This window comes from Salvelinus fontinalis, chromosome 18 (genome assembly GCF_029448725.1).
Source record: "Salvelinus fontinalis isolate EN_2023a chromosome 18, ASM2944872v1, whole genome shotgun sequence".
Taxonomy (NCBI): Eukaryota; Metazoa; Chordata; class Actinopteri; order Salmoniformes; family Salmonidae; genus Salvelinus; species Salvelinus fontinalis.
This window is the reverse complement of record NC_074682.1, coordinates 57,100,893-57,121,074: the sequence shown is the minus strand read 5'-3', so window position 1 is coordinate 57,121,074 and position 20,182 is coordinate 57,100,893. Positions and strand designations below refer to the sequence as shown.

The 20,182-nt window shown below is 46.3% G+C and overlaps 1 protein-coding gene across 1 annotated transcript; it reads left to right on the top strand.

The window, feature by feature from the left end:
- The first annotated feature begins 664 nt into the window (after positions 1–664).
- On the top strand, positions 665–20,012 carry gmppb (GDP-mannose pyrophosphorylase B). The gene is made up of 9 exons (XM_055869893.1): positions 665–852; positions 1,702–1,923; positions 3,816–3,896; positions 4,004–4,052; positions 7,686–7,828; positions 8,168–8,326; positions 8,969–9,175; positions 15,492–15,674; positions 17,691–20,012. Exons 2-9 carry the CDS (start codon positions 1,795–1,797, stop codon positions 17,820–17,822), a joined length of 1,083 nt encoding a protein of 360 aa, XP_055725868.1. The 5' UTR covers positions 665–852; positions 1,702–1,794; the 3' UTR covers positions 17,823–20,012.
- Positions 20,013–20,182: the final 170 nt, after the last annotated feature.

Genomic DNA, 20,182 nt, shown 5'->3' with positions numbered 1-20,182 from the left:
GAGGTGTCATAATGGGCGCGTTGTGAGTGTTGACAGAGCGGAAGAGGAAGAGAGACACCCAACTATTCCTCCAGCAGGTTGCATTGTTTCGCCCACCGAGCAAGGATTTTTCGGTGGGCGAAACAATGCAACCTGCTGGAGGAATAGTTGGGTGTCTCTCTTCCTCTTCCGCTCTGTCAACACTCACAACGCGCCCATTATGACACCTCAGTTGAGCACCTATCGTGTTGTGCCAATTGTGGGGTTCCCAATCACTGTCGTTTACTCACATATTGTGGGCAATTTTACGTTTTCCAGATTTTCGATGATAGTTTTCATGTCCTTTCACTTATATTTACAGTATTGTAAGACACAAATATATATAAATAAATAAAGTGCCATTTTGACAGCACTTCCTAGCCACGTTGTTTTTCTCTGATTGGTCAAGACACAAATAATACAAGGGGCGCGGCCAAAAAAGGATTTGAGACGTTCTATTATCGCCTATGGTTACCAATAAAACGCTAAATAAAACGCATGTTTAGATATCCCGATAATACTATACACTCGTATAGTCTTAAATAAATTCCTATTATATCCACAATTATGTTTTTTGTGCCACAATGGCAAATGTGAAGGGCATATTCTATTCCAACGTCCCTTTTACGTCAACAGTTGTAGTCGAAAGGCATTGTGGTCTAGATCCGCCCACTCGTACAGATTTTGAAGTGTTTCTTGTCTTGTCATTCAAGGATTTAAAACCCGTTTTACATGGTGTTTAGTGGTTACGTGTCATATAGATCCATGGTCAGTTCTAGGTGTTTCTTGACGCTTTGAAGAAACAAGTTGGCAAAGGATTTATTAACTTTTTGAGTGAGTTTTGTTTGTCTTTTTGTACTTTGTTGTTGATTTAGCTACCATCCAGCTAGCTAGCCAACTAACGTTAACGATTGTTGGCTAGGGAGCTACTTACTGTACGTTAGTTAGGTAGATGTGTGAAGTTTGATTAGCTAGAGATTTAGAGTTTATTTATAGTTTTCGCTTGAGATCGCTTGAATTGCCTGAACTCTCCATCAAAAATGTTTAATGGTTATTTAATTTGCTGGTTTCATATTTCATTCATTTAGCTATCTTCGATAGCTAGCTAACCAAGACAGGACGCTAACTTAACTATCTAACTTAGGTAGTTAACTAAATAAGCTTCCTGTGAGTTGAAACCACTGTGATTGTTTACTCGTTTCAGCTGAACATCTTTGTTGTTATCACGGTGTATTTGTCTAGACAGACAGTTAGTTAGCTGATCAGCTAACTTGCTACCAGGACTGAGGAAGGCAGAAGAACTAACTCTTGTAAAGGTGCACGTAGTTAGCTGGCTGGGGTGTATTCAGGAACAATACATGGTTTCGAGTATGTTGTAAGGTTATTTACATTGTACCATCAAGGGCAATCGCTTACTAGGGGAGTGAATGAGGGTGACCGCCCATGACACTGTCAACACTTGCTCAACTAGACTGTTATAAATATAAGAACTGTTAAGGGATAAACCAAAAAGTACACATTTTCAGCCATGGTTTAGTCATTACATTTCAATCTAAACAGCGATTGTTTCTGAACACGCTTCTTTACAGTTACACCTCTGAATCCAGTGTTGCATGTGTATGACTGTTCTAGTACAGTAATGGATGATTCACTCATGTCACATGTTTTGATTATTGTATCTAGGCACCACTATAACCTCAATCTCCCAGGACTTGATGCTCTCGGCCATCCTGATCTCTTTAACCCATTGATGACCCCATCTCGTACTGGGCCAAGATGAAAGCTCTGATCCTAGTTGGTGGCTATGGGACTAGACTCAGACCTTTAACCCTCAGTGTCCCTAAACCACTGGTGGAGTTTGCTAACAAACCCATCCTTCTGCATCAAGTTGAAGCCCTAGTCAAGGTTAGTGACTCTTACAACCTGTCATTGTGAATCTTCATTCACAATTATACATCATTGATCACATGTATAGTGACTGTACCTACCTACTCCAGTACAGTGTAAATGGCTGTATCTACAGTTGAAGTCAGAAGTTTACATACACTTAGGTCATAAAAAAAAAAAAATCAACCACTCCACAAACTATATTTGGCAAGTCGGTTAGGATATCTACTTCGTGCATGACACAAGTAATTTTTCCAACAAGTTTTTGCAGACAGATTATTTTACTTATAATTCACTGTATCACAATTCCAGTGGGTCAGAAGTTTACATACACTAAGTTGACTGTGCCTTTAAACAGCTTGGACAATTCCAGAAAATTATGTCATGGCTTTAGAAGCTTCTGATAGACTAATTGACATCATTTGAGTCAATTGGAGGTGTACCTGTGGATGTATTTCAAGGCCTACCTTCAAACTCAGTGCGTCTTTGCTTGACATGATGGGAAAATCAAAAGAAATCAGCCAAGACCTCAGAAAAACAATTGTAGACCTCCACTATTCTAGTTCATCCTTTGGAGCAACTTCCAAACGCCTGAAGGTACCACGTTCATCTGTACAAACAATAGTACGCAAGTATAAACACCATGAGACCACGCAGCCGTCATACCAATCAGGAAGGAGATGCGTTCTGTCTCCTAGAGATGAACGTACTTTGGTGCGAAAAGTGCAAATTAATCCCAGAACAACAGCAAAGGACCTTGTGAAGATGCTGGAGGAAACGGGTACAAAAGTATCTATATCCACAGTAAAACGAGTCTTATATCGACATAACCTGAAAGGCCACTCAGCAAGGAAGAAGCCACTGCTCCAAAACCTCCATAAAACAGCCAGACTACAGTTTACAACTGCACATGAGGACAAAGATTGTACTTTTTGGTGACATGTCCTCTGGTCTGATGGAACAAAAATAGAACTGTTTGGCCTTAATGACCATTGTGATGTTTGGAGGAAAAAGTGGGATGCTTGCAAGCTGAAGAACACCATCCCAACCGTGAAGCACAGGGGTGGCAGCATCATGTTGTGGGGGTGCTTTACTGCAGGAGGGACTGGTGCACTTCACAAAATAGATGGCATTATGAGGAAGGGGAAATTGTGGATATATTGAAGCAACATCTCAAGAAATCAATCAGAAAGTTAAAGCTTGGTCGCAAATGGGTCTTCCAAATGAACAATGACCCCAAGCATACTTCCAAAGTTGTGGCAAAATGGCTTGAGGACAACAAAGTCAAGGTATTGGAGTGGCCATCATAAAGCCCTGACCTCAATCCTATAGTAAAAAATTTGTGGGCAGAACTGAAGAAGCGTGTGCGAGCAAGGAGACCTACAAGCCTAACTCAGTTACACCAGCTCTGTCAAGAGGAATGGGACAAAATGTACCCAACTTATTGTGGGAAGCTTGTGGAAGGCTACCCAAAACGTTTGACCCAAGTTAAACAATGTAAAGGCAATGCTTCCAAATACTACTTGAGTGTATGTAAACTTCTGACCCACTGGGAATGTGATGAAAGAAATAAAAGCTGAAATACATCATTCTCACTATTATTCTGACATTTTACATTCTTAAAATAAAGTGGTGATCCTAACTGACCTAAGACAGGGACTTTTTACTATGATTAAATGTCAGGAATTGTGCAAAACGGAGTTTAAATGTGTTTGGCTAAGGTGTATGTAAACTTCCGACTTCAACTGTACCTACTCCAGTACAGTGTAAATGGCCCTACCTACCTACTCTAGTACAGTGTACACAGAGTAGGACTACTTATTCCTTACTGTACCCTCAGCCTAATAAAACGTTTTTGTATCCAGGAAAGTGAAGTGTATGTTGTTTATTCTGTGTCTGACTGTCGACAGGCTGGAGTTAACCATGTGATCCTGGCTGTCAGTTACATGTCCGATCTGTTGGAGCGAGAGATGAGGGTTCAGGAAGAGAGGGTAAGGCTGTTTCCGATTGTCTATGTATGTATTGTTTTGTATTTTAGCTTTTTTTGTCTAAACAAATTACTAAGCACTTGACACATGTACTGTTTTCTGTTTTACAGCTTGGTATTAGAATCTCCCTGTCACATGAGAAGGAACCGCTTGGAACAGGTACGACCTGCTGATCAGCTGGGGTGTATACAGTCATTAGTCTGCTCCTACAAGTTAGGGAGAAATCTCACCAGACCATTTGTCGGTGTGCATAGTACAGGGCCGTTCGTGCGGTATCTTATTTTAATATAATATTTTTTTTTTTGGGGGGGGGGGGGTAGATCAGCTTTAATATTGCAGATAGATTGTAGCTTCCATCAATATAATTGTCTGCATCACTTCCAATCGCCCATAAACAAAAAATGCATATGTACACACACAAATCATTAAATAAATATATTTTCCTTTATTACTTTCAAACCCTACCTCCCCTAATTGGAGTTAACTAGTGAACAACCACTCTTAGGCTTCTACTTCCTGCTCATACATTTTATGGGCCCAGTCTATTTCACAATAGTTTTATTATTATTATTTTATTTTTTACTCCTGTCCTTCCTCAACCTCTCCTATCTATTTCTTTCACAAAATTAAAGAACAAAAGTTAAAAAAAATTTAAAAAAAGGCATAGGTTAAATCCTGAGATTACAGACTAGTACTAAAACACTTGAAGTAGGCATTCTAGAGTTAAGTCAACAAGTTACAATATCATTGTGTTTACTTGATATGTTTTATGGACACACTGTTTTACATGAGTTATCTAGTTGTTATTGTTCCCAACATTCAGCTCCGTTCAACTCCTCCCATCTATCTCAGAACACCATCCATATTGGATTTCTGTTAGCCATATATTTTTCAACTGTGCTGTTATCTTTCACAAGTTCTGAACCTTTCTATTCTCATAATTTCTACAGATTTATAAATTAAATATAAACCTTTCTGCTAAAATAATTATTATATTATTGATCAATTGACTTGATTTTTCAGATCACCCAGTAGTGCTATCTGGAGAGTTATCTCCAGGTAAATGTTGCAATTTTGGGCTCCCGAGGGGCGCATCGGTCTAAGGCACTGCATCTCAGTGCAAGAGGCGTCACTACAGTCCCTGGTTCAAATCCAGGCTGTATCACATCCGGCCGTGATTGGGAGTCCCATAGGGCGGCGCGCAATTGGCCCAGCGTCGTCCGGGTTTGGCCGGGGTAGGCCGTCATTGTAAATAAGAATTTGTTCTTAACTGACTTGCCTAGTTAAATAAAATAACAATTCTTTAGCCATTGCTGTTTGTTGCAATTTGTGACTGAAAATAAGCGACATATGGACAGTACCAAAACAGATGATCTAATGACTCTCTTCGCAGCAAAATCTGCAGAGCTGGGAATGTTGTATCCCCCATATAAATAACATTCTATTGATTGCAAGGATTTTGTATAATAATTCAAATTTGAATCCGGCATCCTCAGCTCACAAACCGTGTGCCATGGAATCGGTACGTCAAATATCTTCCCAACTATTTTGCAATCCTGTATGGCACAGCTGTCAATTAAAAAAAAAAAAAAATTTAGTGCTTAAATTAAACTGCTATACTTTTTTATTTATCACCATTTTCTTTAACCAATTATGTTTTTTAATGCAGGGCCGACAGACAAGTTCCTTACTTTTCCCCACTTCCACTTGCCTCTTCCATTTTTGCGGTAATGCTGCAATTAGTTGGAGGTAATTTTGGGTAGAGCAAAAGTTTCCCTATATTTGTGTTAGCTGCATGTGTGACAACTCCACCAGTCCTATTTATGATATCATTTGCGAACATTATACCTTTTTAATAAAATTTAAAAAAAAAAAAACTAATATATTTGAGTTTAACCACAATATTTGTTGTATTATTTTTTACTTTTTTTTTGGTGAATAAAATTGAAATTGCAACCAACTTTTTATGGTTTGTTTTAAAAATAATGCTGTTTGGGAGGTTATTTCCTTTTCAGCTAGAATTTTTGCTTCACAACACTGAAGTGTAAGAGGCATCCATTTTTTTTTAATGGATCTTTATTTACCACTTGGGTCCTGTTTCAGTAATAATGAAATCGGACCTTCTTGTTGAGTATCTGATAATCTACCGTTTTATATAGGAGTGGTTAAAACATTCTAATAATGGCCATCTGATTATATCAAAAAAAGTTTTGTATACCTCCACTGGTATGCCATCCAGCCCTGGAGTTTTCCCATCCTTAAAGGCTTTAATTGCATCAAGAAGTTCCTCCTCTGTAATTTGGCCTTCACAGGAGTCTTTCTGTACAGCTGTTAATTTAACATTATTAATAGCAAAAAAATCCATACAATTAGCTTCGTTTAGTTGAGATGGAGGAGACTGAAACGAAAACATAAACTTAAAGTACTTTGCTTTCTCTTTCAAAATATAATTTGAAAAAATTAAACACCTTGTGCTGGGTACAATAAAAGGACACTCTAAAATGTGCAGTTTTGTCACACAAGACAATGCCACAGATGTCTCAAGTTTTGAGGGAGCGTGCAATTGGCATGCTGACTGCAGGAATTCCACCAGAGCTGTTGCCAGAGAATGTAATGTTAATTTCTCTACCACAAGCCGCCTCAAGTTGTTTTTAGGGAATTTGGCAGTATGTCCATCTGGCCTCACAACCTCAGACCACGTCACGTGTATGGCGTCGTGTGGGTGAGCGGTTTGCTGATGTCAACGTTGTGAACAGAGTGCCCCATGTTGGCGGTGGGGTTTTGGTATAGGCAGGCATAAGCTACGGACAATGTCGTGCCATTTCATTCGTTGCCATCACATCATGTTTCAGCATGATAATGCACGGCCCCATGTCCCAGTTCTTCCATGGCCTGTATACTCACCAGCCATGACACCCACTAAGCATGTTTGGGATGCTCTAGATTGACGTGTTCCAGTTCCCGCCAATATCCAGCAACTTCACACAGCTATTGAAGAGGAGTGGGACAACGTTCCACAGGCCACAATCAACAGCCTGATCAACTCTATGTGAAGGAGATGTGTCGCGCTGCATGAGGCAAATGGTGGACACACCACATACTGACTGGTTTTCTGATCCACACCCCTACCTTTTTATAAGGTTTCTATGACCAACAGCTGCATATCTGTATTCGCAGTCATGTAAAATCCATAGATTAGAGCCTAAAGAATTTATTTCAATTGACTGATTTCGTTATATGAACTAACTCGGTCAAATCTTAGAAAATTGTTCCATGTTGCGTTAAAAAAAAAATGTATTTTTGTATATTATATCATCAGTTTGCAGTTGGTTTACAAATTACGGTCGGCACTCTGTTCAGAGATACTAAGTACTATCGGTCCAGCAGACGTTCAACAGTCTTACCGGTGAATAGGGACTGACTGCAATGGTCTGGTTGGTGGTCAGTGGTCACATGGTCAGGACATCAGGGCACTACTCATGAACTACAACATAATGTGAGGACATTCTGAGGCTACAGTATGAATGTTCTACCATGTATCCTATGGTGTATGGCCGTCATCGTAAATAAGAATTTGTTCTTAACGGACTTGCCTAGTTAAATAAATACATATGGCCATTTTCAACCCAGCAGAAATATATCCTTTTCATTGGCATAAAAATCAAGTTGATTGAATAGAATTGAGCTGTTCACCTCCAGTTTTTGTATGTCCTTTTATCCTGACGGATATTTAACAAAGTTAAATAGAATTGTTAACCCAGAGTGTGTGTTTTCCTTGTCCCGCCCCCCCAGCCGGTCCTCTTGCTCTGGCAAGAGAGCTGCTAACAGACAACGACGAGCCATTCTTCGTCCTCAACAGTGACGTAATCTGTGACTTCCCCTTCGAGGACATGTTAAAGTTCCACAAGCACCACGGCAGAGAGGGAACCATTGTGGTAAGTGAAACTGTTCATGTTGGCCCTGTAGCTCCCGACATCCTAGATACTCCTGTAGATCTTAGAGGATTGGCTGGGTGTAAGCCATATGGTGAAAAATTACCAGCCTATCGGACGGCAAGGTGGAAATACTACCACATTGCTTATAAACCTATCAGGAGTGCTTAAAGGCAAGGGAGCCTTGCTGTTAGAGCAGGCCAATCAACACTGTCAAACTGTTTCAGGGGATCAGCTTGTACAAGACAAGACCTCTGAGTTGTTATTGGTGATGCAAGGTGATTGGTAGACCGCAATGTAGTCCGTTTTCAAACCAGCGCTGGTGACTGTGTCTGTTCCTAGGTGACGAAGGTAGAGGAGCCGTCAAAGTATGGCGTGGTGATGTACGAGGTAGAGAGCGGACGTATCCACCGATTCGTGGAGAAACCCCAGGTGTTCGTCTCCAACAAGATCAACGCAGGGATGTATGTCTTTAGCCCAACCATGCTCAAGAGGATCGAGGTTAGTGCAGATGTGAAAACTCTTTAATTTATCACATTAATATGATGTTTCGACACAGCTAGTAAAGAAAAACGTTTTTAGAATCTATTTTGTAACCTTCAGCCGATGTTCTGAAAAATGTGTCTGCTCACTGTACTGTAAGTCACGTTGGATAAAACGGTGTGCAAAAGTGGATTGTGGCATGTACACTGTGTGTACAAGACATTAGAAACACCTCGATTCGTTGCGGCATGGACTCTACATGGTGTCAAGCGTTCCACCGGGATGCTGGCCCATGTTGACTCCAATGCTTCCCCACAGATGTGTCAAGTTGGCTGGATGTCTTTTGGGTGGTGGACCGTTCTTGATACACACAGGAGACTGTTTAGCGTTAAAATCCCAGCCGTGTTGCAGTTCTTGAAACACTCAAACCGGTGCGCCCTGGCACCTACTACCAAACCCCGTTCAAAGGCACTTTAAATCTTTTGTTTTGCCCATTCACTCTCGGAATGGCACACATACACAATCCATGTCTCAAGGCTTAAAAATCCTTCTTTGACATCAGTAAGGGACCATAACTTTCATCTAGTCAGTCTATGTCATGGAAAGAGCAGGTGTTCATGTTATTTTTTTTTACACTCCATCTATATTGTATTCTTCCAGCTCAGGCCCACCTCTATTGAGAAAGAGATCTTCCCGTTCATGGCTGAGGAGAACCATCTCTACGCAATGGAGCTACAAGGGTTCTGGATGGACATTGGTCAGCCTAAGGACTTCCTGACAGGGATGTGTATGTACCTGCAGTCTGTACGACAACACACACCTGACAGACTGAAGACTGGGCCTGGGTTCCTGGGTAACGTACTGGTGGTGAGTCAACCAGTCCTACACCGGATCATATATCTCCGTTCAACAAGACAGGCAGATCTGACAAAAACATTGTACTAGTATGATGGTGGTTCCTCCGTTTAGCTGCCCTCTGGTTGGCTTGGTGGTGGTTCCTCCATTTAGCTGCCATCTGGTTGGCTTGGTGGGGGTGGTTCTTCCATTTAGCTGCCCTCTGGTTGGCTTGGTGGTGGTTCCTCCATTTAGCTGCCCTCTGGTTGGCTTGGTGGTGGTTCCTTCATTTAGCTGCCCTCTGGTTGGCTTGGTGGTGGTTCCTCCATTTAGCTGCCCTCTGGTTGGCTTGGTGGTGGTTCCTCCATTTAGCTGCCCTCTGGTTGGCTTGGTGGTGGTTCCTCCATTTAGCTGCCCTCTGGTTGGCTTGGTGGTGGTTCCTCCATTTAGCTGCCCTCTGGTTGGCTTGGTGGTGGTTCCTCCATTTAGCTGCCCTCTGGTTGGCTTGGTGGTGGTTCCTCCATTTAGCTGCCCTCTGGTTGGCTTGGTGGTGGTGGTGGTTCCTCCATTTAGCTGCCCTCTGGTTGGCTTGGTGGTGGTGGTGGCTCCTCCATTTAGCTGCCCTCTGGTTGGCTTGGTGGTGGTGGTGGCTCCTCCATTTAGCTGCCCTCTGGTTGGCTTGGTGGTGGTGGTGGCTCCTCCATTTAGCTGCCCTCTGGTTGGCTTGGTGGTGGTGGTGGCTCCTCCATTTAGCTGCCCTCTGGTTGGCTTGGTGGTGGTGGTGGCTCCTCCATTTAGCTGCCCTCTGGTTGGCTTGGTGGTGGTGGTTCCTCCATTTAGCTGCCCTCTGGTTGGCTTGGTGGTGGTGGTGGCTCCTCCATTTAGCTGCCCTCTGGTTGGCTTGGTGGTGGTGGTGGCTCCTCCATTTAGCTGCCCTCTGGTTGGCTTGGTGGTGGTGGTGGCTCCTCCATTTAGCTGCCCTCTGGTTGGCTTGGTGGTGGTGGTGGCTCCTCCATTTAGCTGCCCTCTGGTTGGCTTGGTGGTGGTGGTGGCTCCTCCATTTAGCTGCCCTCTGGTTGGCTTGGTGGTGGTGGTGGCTCCTCCATTTAGCTGCCCTCTGGTTGGCTTGGTGGTGGTGGTGGCTCCTCCATTTAGCTGCCCTCTGGTTGGCTTGGTGGTGGTGGTGGCTCCTCCATTTAGCTGCCCTCTGGTTGGCTTGGTGGTGGTGGTGGCTCCTCCATTTAGCTGCCCTCTGGTTGGCTTGGTGGTTCCTCCATTTAGCTGCCCTCTGGTTGGCTTGGTGGTTCCTCCATTTAGCTGCCCTCTGGTTGGCTTGGTGGTTCCTCCATTTAGCTGCCCTCTGGTTGGCTTGGTGGTTCCTCCATTTAGCTGCCCTCTGGTTGGCTTGGTGGTTCCTCCATTTAGCTGCCCTCTGGTTGGCTTGGTGGTTCCTCCATTTAGCTGCCCTCTGGTTGGCTTGGTGGTTCCTCCATTTAGCTGCCCTCTGGTTGGCTTGGTGGTTCCTCCATTTAGCTGCCCTCTGGTTGGCTTGGTGGTTCCTCCATTTAGCTGCCCTCTGGTTGGCTTGGTGGTTCCTCCATTTAGCTGCCCTCTGGTTGGCTTGGTGGGGGTGGTTCCTCCATTTAGCTGCCCTCTGGTTGGCTTGGTGGGGGTGGTTCCTCCATTTAGCTGCCCTCTGGTTGGCTTGGTGGGGGTGGTTCCTCCATTTAGCTGCCCTCTGGTTGGCTTGGTGGGGGTGGTTCCTCCATTTAGCTGCCCTCTGGTTGGCTTGGTGGTGGCTCCTCCATTTAGCTGCCCTCTGGTTGGCTTGGTGGTGGCTCCTCCATTTAGCTGCCCTCTGGTTGGCTTGGTGGTGGTGGTGGCTCCTCCATTTAGCTGCCCTCTGGTTGGCTTGGTGGTGGTGGTGGCTCCTCCATTTAGCTGCCCTCTGGTTGGCTTGGTGGTGGTGGTTCCTCCATTTAGCTGCCCTCTGGTTGGCTTGGTGGTGGTGGTTCCTCCATTTAGCTGCCCTCTGGTTGGCTTGGTGGTGGTGGTGGCTCCTCCATTTAGCTGCCCTCTGGTTGGCTTGGTGGTGGTGGTGGCTCCTCCATTTAGCTGCCCTCTGGTTGGCTTGGTGGTGGTGGTGGCTCCTCCATTTAGCTGCCCTCTGGTTGGCTTGGTGGTGGTGGTGGCTCCTCCATTTAGCTGCCCTCTGGTTGGCTTGGTGGTGGTGGTGGCTCCTCCATTTAGCTGCCCTCTGGTTGGCTTGGTGGTTCCTCCATTTAGCTGCCCTCTGGTTGGCTTGGTGGTTCCTCCATTTAGCTGCCCTCTGGTTGGCTTGGTGGTTCCTCCATTTAGCTGCCCTCTGGTTGGCTTGGTGGTTCCTCCATTTAGCTGCCCTCTGGTTGGCTTGGTGGTTCCTCCATTTAGCTGCCCTCTGGTTGGCTTGGTGGTTCCTCCATTTAGCTGCCCTCTGGTTGGCTTGGTGGTTCCTCCATTTAGCTGCCCTCTGGTTGGCTTGGTGGTTCCTCCATTTAGCTGCCCTCTGGTTGGCTTGGTGGTTCCTCCATTTAGCTGCCCTCTGGTTGGCTTGGTGGTTCCTCCATTTAGCTGCCCTCTGGTTGGCTTGGTGGTTCCTCCATTTAGCTGCCCTCTGGTTGGCTTGGTGGTTCCTCCATTTAGCTGCCCTCTGGTTGGCTTGGTGGGGGTGGTTCCTCCATTTAGCTGCCCTCTGGTTGGCTTGGTGGGGGTGGTTCCTCCATTTAGCTGCCCTCTGGTTGGCTTGGTGGGGGTGGTTCCTCCATTTAGCTGCCCTCTGGTTGGCTTGGTGGGGGTGGTTCCTCCATTTAGCTGCCCTCTGGTTGGCTTGGTGGTGGTTCCTCCATTTAGCTGCCCTCTGGTTGGCTTGGTGGGGGTGGTTCCTCCATTTAGCTGCCCTCTGGTTGGCTTGGTGGTGGCTCCTCCATTTAGCTGCCCTCTGGTTGGCTTGGTGGTGGTGGTGGCTCCTCCATTTAGCTGCCCTCTGGTTGGCTTGGTGGTGGTGGTTCCTCCATTTAGCTGCCCTCTGGTTGGCTTGGTGGTGGTGGTTCCTCCATTTAGCTGCCCTCTGGTTGGCTTGGTGGTGGTGGTGGCTCCTCCATTTAGCTGCCCTCTGGTTGGCTTGGTGGTGGTGGTGGCTCCTCCATTTAGCTGCCCTCTGGTTGGCTTGGTGGTGGTGGTGGCTCCTCCATTTAGCTGCCCTCTGGTTGGCTTGGTGGTGGTGGTGGCTCCTCCATTTAGCTGCCCTCTGGTTGGCTTGGTGGTGGTGGTGGCTCCTCCATTTAGCTGCCCTCTGGTTGGCTTGGTGGTGGTGGTTCCTCCATTTAGCTGCCCTCTGGTTGGCTTGGTGGTTCCTCCATTTAGCTGCCCTCTGGTTGGCTTGGTGGTTCCTCCATTTAGCTGCCCTCTGGTTGGCTTGGTGGTTCCTCCATTTAGCTGCCCTCTGGTTGGCTTGGTGGTTCCTCCATTTAGCTGCCCTCTGGTTGGCTTGGTGGTTCCTCCATTTAGCTGCCCTCTGGTTGGCTTGGTGGTTCCTCCATTTAGCTGCCCTCTGGTTGGCTTGGTGGTTCCTCCATTTAGCTGCCCTCTGGTTGGCTTGGTGGGGGTGGTTCCTCCATTTAGCTGCCCTCTGGTTGGCTTGGTGGGGGTGGTTCCTCCATTTAGCTGCCCTCTGGTTGGCTTGGTGGGGGTGGTTCCTCCATTTAGCTGCCCTCTGGTTGGCTTGGTGGGGGTGGTTCCTCCATTTAGCTGCCCTCTGGTTGGCTTGGTGGGGGTGGTTCCTCCATTTAGCTGCCCTCTGGTTGGCTTGGTGGGGGTGGTTCCTCCATTTAGCTGCCCTCTGGTTGGCTTGGTGGGGGTGGTTCCTCCATTTAGCTGCCCTCTGGTTGGCTTGGTGGGGGTGGCTCCTCCATTTAGCTGCCCTCTGGTTGGCTTGGTGGTGGTGGCTCCTCCATTTAGCTGCCCTCTGGTTGGCTTGGTGGGGGTGGCTCCTCCATTTAGCTGCCCTCTGGTTGGCTTGGTGGGGGTGGCTCCTCCATTTAGCTGCCCTCTGGTTGGCTTGGTGGTTCCTCCATTTAGCTGCCCTCTGGTTGGCTTGGTGGTTCCTCCATTTAGCTGCCCTCTGGTTGGCTTGGTGGTTCCTCCATTTAGCTGCCCTCTGGTTGGCTTGGTGGTTCCTCCATTTAGCTGCCCTCTGGTTGGCTTGGTGGTTCCTCCATTTAGCTGCCCTCTGGTTGGCTTGGTGGTTCCTCCATTTAGCTGCCCTCTGGTTGGCTTGGTGGTTCCTCCATTTAGCTGCCCTCTGGTTGGCTTGGTGGTTCCTCCATTTAGCTGCCCTCTGGTTGGCTTGGTGGGGGTGGTTCCTCCATTTAGCTGCCCTCTGGTTGGCTTGGTGGGGGTGGTTCCTCCATTTAGCTGCCCTCTGGTTGGCTTGGTGGGGGTGGTTCCTCCATTTAGCTGCCCTCTGGTTGGCTTGGTGGGGGTGGTTCCTCCATTTAGCTGCCCTCTGGTTGGCTTGGTGGGGGTGGCTCCTCCATTTAGCTGCCCTCTGGTTGGCTTGGTGGTGGTGGCTCCTCCATTTAGCTGCCCTCTGGTTGGCTTGGTGGGGGTGGCTCCTCCATTTAGCTGCCCTCTGGTTGGCTTGGTGGGGGTGGCTCCTCCATTTAGCTGCCCTCTGGTTGGCTTGGTGGGGGTGGCTCCTCCATTTAGCTGCCCTCTGGTTGGCTTGGTGGGGGTGGCTCCTCCATTTAGCTGCCCTCTGGTTGGCTTGGTGGGGGTGGCTCCTCCATTTAGCTGCCCTCTGGTTGGCTTGGTGGGGGTGGCTCCTCCATTTAGCTGCCCTCTGGTTGGCTTGGTGGGGGTGGTTCCTCCTCCATTTAGCTGCCCTCTGGTTGGCTTGGTGGGGGTGGTTCCTCCTCCATTTAGCTGCCCTCTGGTTGGCTTGGTGGGGGTGGTTCCTCCATTTAGCTGCCCTCTGGTTGGCTTGGTGGGGGTGGTTCCTCCATTTAGCTGCCCTCTGGTTGGCTTGGTGGTGGTGGTTCCGCCATTTAGCTGCCCTCTGGTTGGCTTGGTGGGGGTGGCTCCTCCATTTAGCTGCCCTCTGGTTGGCTTGGTGGGAGTGGTTCCTCCTCCATTTAGCTGCCCTCTGGTTGGCTTGGTGGGGGTGGTTCCTCCTCCATTTAGCTGCCCTCTGGTTGGCTTGGTGGGGGTGGTTCCTCCTCCATTTAGCTGCCCTCTGGTTGGCTTGGTGGGGGTGGTTCCTCCTCCATTTAGCTGCCCTCTGGTTGGCTTGGTGGTGGTGGTTCCTCCTCCATTTAGCTGCCCTCTGGTTGGCTTGGTGGTGGTGGTTCCTCCATTTAGCTGCCCTCTGGTTGGCTTGGTGGTGGTGGTTCCGCCATTTAGCTGCCCTCTGGTTGGCTTGGGGGTGGTGGTTCCTCCATTTAGCTGCCCTCTGGTTGGCTTGGTGGTGGTGGCTCCTCCATTTAACTGCCCTCTGGTTGGCTTGGGGGTGGTGGTTCCTCCATTTAGCTGCCCTCTGGTTGGCTTGGTGGTGGTGGCTCCTCCATTTAGCTGCCCTCTGGTTGGCTTGGTGGTGGTGGCTCCTCCATTTAGCTGCCCTCTGGTTGGCTTGGTGGTGGTGGCTCCTCCATTTAGCTGCCCTCTGGTTGGCTTGGTGGTGGTGGCTCCTCCATTTAGCTGCCCTCTGGTTGGCTTGGTGGTGGTGGCTCCTCCATTTAGCTGCCCTCTGGTTGGCTTGGTGGTGGTGGCTCCTCCATTTAGCTGCCCTCTGGTTGGCTTGGTGGTGGTGGCTCCTCCATTTAGCTGCCCTCTGGTTGGCTTGGTGGTGGTGGCTCCTCCATTTTGCTGACACCTTTCAGATCTTGAGGGCCTAGTGTTTGTGTCTGGACTTAGCCACAACATATAGACATTCACCGGTGTAGGATTTTAGTCCATTCCATCAATTACTGTATAAATAAGTTACACATGTGGTATGTCCCTGCAGTTACAGACACATCCCACCAGGGGGAGCCTCATCAGAAGATCAGATATAACCAGGCTCATTCTTGTCGGTGTGCTGATCTCGGATCAGTTTACCCTTTAGATCCATAATGAATACGATTCATATGGACAGAATGGACCTGATCCAAGATTAGCTTTATGAATACATGCCATATTCTAACCTGTCATTGCTCTGTGTTCTGGTCCAGGATCCTACTGCCCACCTATTCTAACCTGTCATTGCTCTGTGTTCTGGTCCAGGATCCAACTGCCCACCTATTCTAACCTGTCATTGCTCTGTGTTCTGGTCCAGGATCCTACAGCCCAGATAGGGGAGAACTGCACCATCGGGCCCAACGTGACCATCGGGGCGGGGGTGGTGCTGGAGGACGGGGTCAGGATAAAAAGGTGTACGGTACTGAAGGGGTCAAGGGTCAGGTCACACTCTTGGCTCGAGTCCTGCATCGTAGGGTGGAGCTCCTCCGTAGGACAGTGGGTGAGTAGAGAGGAGACACACACACAGTGGGTGATAAGACCCTGTTGAATATAGTTATATCTGTGTAATAATACCACAGAGATATTATTTGTGCAGGAGTAGAGGACTGTATACTCAACTAGTCAAAAAAAAAAAAGGCCAGTTTTATTGCTTCTTTAATCAGAACAACAGTTTTCAGCTGTGCATCATTGCAAAAGGGTTTTCTAATGATCAATTAGCCTTTTAAAATGCTAAACTTGGATTAGCTAACACAACGTGCCATTGGAACACAGGAGTGATGGTTGCTGATAATGGACATCTGTACGCCTATTTAGATATTCCATAAAAAATCAGTCGTTTCCAGCTACAATAGTCATTAACAACAATATCAAATTTTATTTGTCACATACACATGGTTAGCAGATGTTAATGAGAGTGTAGCAAAATGCTTGTGCTTCTAGTTCCGACAATGCAGTAATAACCAACGAGTAATCTAACCTAACAATTCCACAACTACTACCTTATACACACACAAGTGTAAAGGGATAAATAATATGTACATAAAGATATATGAATGAGTGATGGTACAGAACGGCATAGGCAAGATGCAGTAGATGGTATAGAGTACAGTATATACATATGAGATGAGTAATGTAGGGTATGTAAACATAAAGTGGCATAGTTTAAAGTGGCTAGTGATACATGTATTACATAAAGATGGCAAGATGCAGTAGATGATATAGAGTACAGTATATACATATACATATGAGATGAGTAATGTAGGGTATGTAAACATTATATTAAGTGGCATTGTTTAAAGTGGCTAGTGATACATTTTTACATAATTTCCATCAATTCCCATTTTTAAAGTGGCTGGAGTTGAGTCAGTATGTTGGCAGCGGAGACTAAATGTTAGTGGTGGCTGTTTAACAGTCTGATGGCCTTGAGATAGAAGCTGTTTTTCAGTCTCTCGGTCCCTGCTTTGATGCACCTGTACTGAACTCGCCTTCTGGATGATAGCGGGGTGAACAGGCAGTGGCTTGGGTGGTTGTTGTCCTTGATGATCTTTTTGGCCTTCCTGTGACATCGGGTGGTGTAGGTGTCCTGGAGGGCAGGTAGTTTGCCCCCGGTGATGCGTTGTGCAGACCTCACTACCCTCTGGAGAGCCTTACGGTTGTGGGCGGAGCAGTTGCCGTACCAGGCGGTGATACAGCCCGACAGGATGCTCTCGATGTCTACACTGTATTTCTGATCAATTTGATGTTATTTTCGTAGACAAAAATATGAGCTTTTCTATCAAAAACAAAGACATTTCTAAGTGACCCCAAACTTTTGAACGGTAGTGTATATTAATAGAATAGTTGTGATATGGAACGTGTTATTTTGTGGGGGTGGTGGAGGACCACCGTCAACTGCTGTGTTAACATGACTCCACTGATGGGAACACATACCCTGTCTGAGTAATATGGAGGTGTGACATCACAAATACTTGTTGATTCGGTTGGTCCTGTACACAGGATATGACACAACGGAATTGTCCCAAAAGGCTGCAGACTCCCAAGTCATACTTCAATATACTTCACATAAACACAGTACGGCTGCGTTTTACACAGGCAGCCCAATTCTGCTCTTTTGACCAATTGTTTACATAAGAGCTGAATGTGGGCGGGCCTGTATAAACGCAGCCTGTGTGACCGCGGGGTCTGTTTGATCCAGAAGAAAATATATCCAGTGAAACTGAACAGATTTGTCAGGTTTCTCCCCGTCGTGATCATATCTATGTCTGTCCCTGACTGTGTTCTCTTTTCCCTCACTGAAAAGTATTTCACATAATCTCCAGTGTGTGATCGAGGTCTGTGAGCAATGATTAGTCCCAAACGCCGAGCCAAAATCATCAAACGCACATCAGCTCAAACATTTTGAAAATAACGTTTTTGAATAAATGTCTGTTTCACATGTATACAGTATGTGTCCTAGGGCTTTTATCTAACTGTCTCACCCTCTCTCTCTCTCTCTCTCTCTGTGTCTCTCTCTCAGGTGCGTATGGAGAATGTGACAGTCCTCGGGGAGGATGTTATTGTGAACGATGAGCTCTACCTCAACGGTGCCAACGTACTTCCTCACAAGTCCATCACCGACTCCGTGCCTGAACCACGCATCATCATGTAGTTCTAGAACAACAGACAGGCCACCAGGGCTTTATTAGAACCGGGGCCTCAAGCGCTTGAAGTGCCACAGAGACGGGTTCTAGTAGTACTGGGTACCGGTCCGATTCTGCTAACATTCCACTCCTTGTCCTCTGTCATATGCTATATGTTTAGCACAGAGGAGTGGAATGAAGGGAGACACAGACTAGTACCCAGGCTAGAGTCTGGGTAGTGGGGGCTTATATTTTAAACCAAGGACAACTAGCTAGCTACTGCCTGGTCTAGAATCAATTCCTAGCTCCTCCACCCTAGACTCTCTTAAATAGATCTGAAACAATTCCTAGCTCCTCCACCCTAGACTCTCTTAAATAGATCTGAATCAACTCCTAGCTCCTCCACCCTAGACTCTCTTAAATAGATCTGAATCAATTCCTAGCTCCTCCACCCTAGACTTTCTTAAATAGATCTGAAAGTTAGTTGAGGTACATGCAGTATGATAGTAGCATCACCTTGCCTTCTGGTGGGTTAGGGGGAGTTTTTAAACACGTCTCTTTTGCAAAATACATTTTTGTGTTTCAATGAGGCCAACCTGTATAAATAAAGGATCCATTTTTGCCATTTTGCTGACCCCGATTCAATCCTCTTATATGTATGTATATGATTCTGGTCTGGCTGTTTTAGGGGTTGATTCTGGGCTGGTCTGGCTGTTTTAGGGGTTGATTCTGGGCTGGTCTGGCTGTTTTAGGGGTTGATTCTGGGCTGGTCTGGCTGTTTTAGGGGTTGATTCTGGGCTGGCTGTTTTAGGGGTTGATTCTGGGCTGGGCTGGCTGTTTTAGGGGTTGATTCTGGGCTGGGCTGGCTGTGTTAGGGGTTGATTCTGGGCTGGGCTGGCTGTGTTAGGGGTTGATTCTGGGCTGGCTGTTTTAGGGGTTGATTCTGGGCTGGCTGTTTTAGGGGTTGATTTTGGGCTGGGCTGGCTGTTTTAGGGGTTGATTCTGGGCTGGGCTGGCTGTGTTAGGGGTTGATTCTGGGCTGGGCTGGCTGTTTTAGGGGTTGATTCTGGGCTGGGTTGATTCTGGGTTTGGCTACGTGCCAGTATGGTGGTAGAAATGGACAGACAGTCAGCGTCTGAAATGGCACCCTATTCCCTATACAATGGCCTACTTCTGACCAGGGCCCTATTCCCTATTTAGTACACTACATTTGACTGGGGGCTCTGGTTGACAGTAGTGCACTAAATAAGGAATATGGTGCCATTTGGGATGTTTATGCTCAGATGCCAACCTCTTCTTCTGCTGCCAGTCTACTGGCTCGACTGTTTATTTGATTAGGACCGTCATTGGTCAATAGAATATATATGTTTGTTTTGATCTTAAGGAATCTGGTTAAGCCGATCGTTTTAGACCCAACAGTGTCTGTGAAACTATCCCCTTTGTGAGCCGTTCCATTTAATTTCATAATCAAAGGATACTCTTTTTAAAAGTCCTTCGTATCTGGTCTCCTGCTTTGTTTCTGACACGTTGAGAAGGAGAGGGGAAAGGATGTGAGGAATCAAGGAAGCACTTTTGAGATTCATTCAAAGCCTAAACATATTATTGCTTGTCTTTTTAAGAGGAATTGTTTTGTCAGTGACTGATCCGATTGTATTTTCCCCCAAGACCACTAGAGTACTGAGATTTAGAGTTAAACGTCCAGATTGTAAAATATACTTCTTTCTCTAAAGGTGAGCGGTAGGTTTGAATATTTCCGTTTAACTTTCCCCAAATTTGCCGGTTTTCCTGAAATCCTTGTTTGGAATATTCCTGGAATTACAAGGGAATAACCAGGACATCCAGACAGGATTTTGAAAAAACGGGGAATTTTGCAAAAGTTACCGGAATTTTGCAACTAGTTTGATGTAAAGATTGTTCTTTAATGTATCCCATGTCTAACCGATTGTGATGTGTCAATCACCATGGAAACTATCAGTGGACCTGTCAATCAATCAAACAGTAACTACTGATGATGTCACTGATGTCCAAATGAAGTGGACTCCTTTTTAATAAAGTAGTTTTATCATATTAATATAATGAATTAATTGAATAACTTTGTTTTTTTTCTTCCCTCATTTTTCTATCATATAATTGTCTAATGTATGTAATATTGTTTGAGATTTATTGATGAACAATATCAATAAACGTGAGAAGCGTTTCTCAATCACATCTCTACCTTACCTACTTTACGGCTGTCGTATCTCTGGATAGTATTCTGTATGAATGGGTCATTTAATGGAACTTACGACAGCAATCAATAACTGAAATTGATTCTACGATTCTTCGACTACCATGAGAATACTTGTGGCCTGCTGAAGCAAGTCTGGCACATTTTGTTCCATGGAAAATG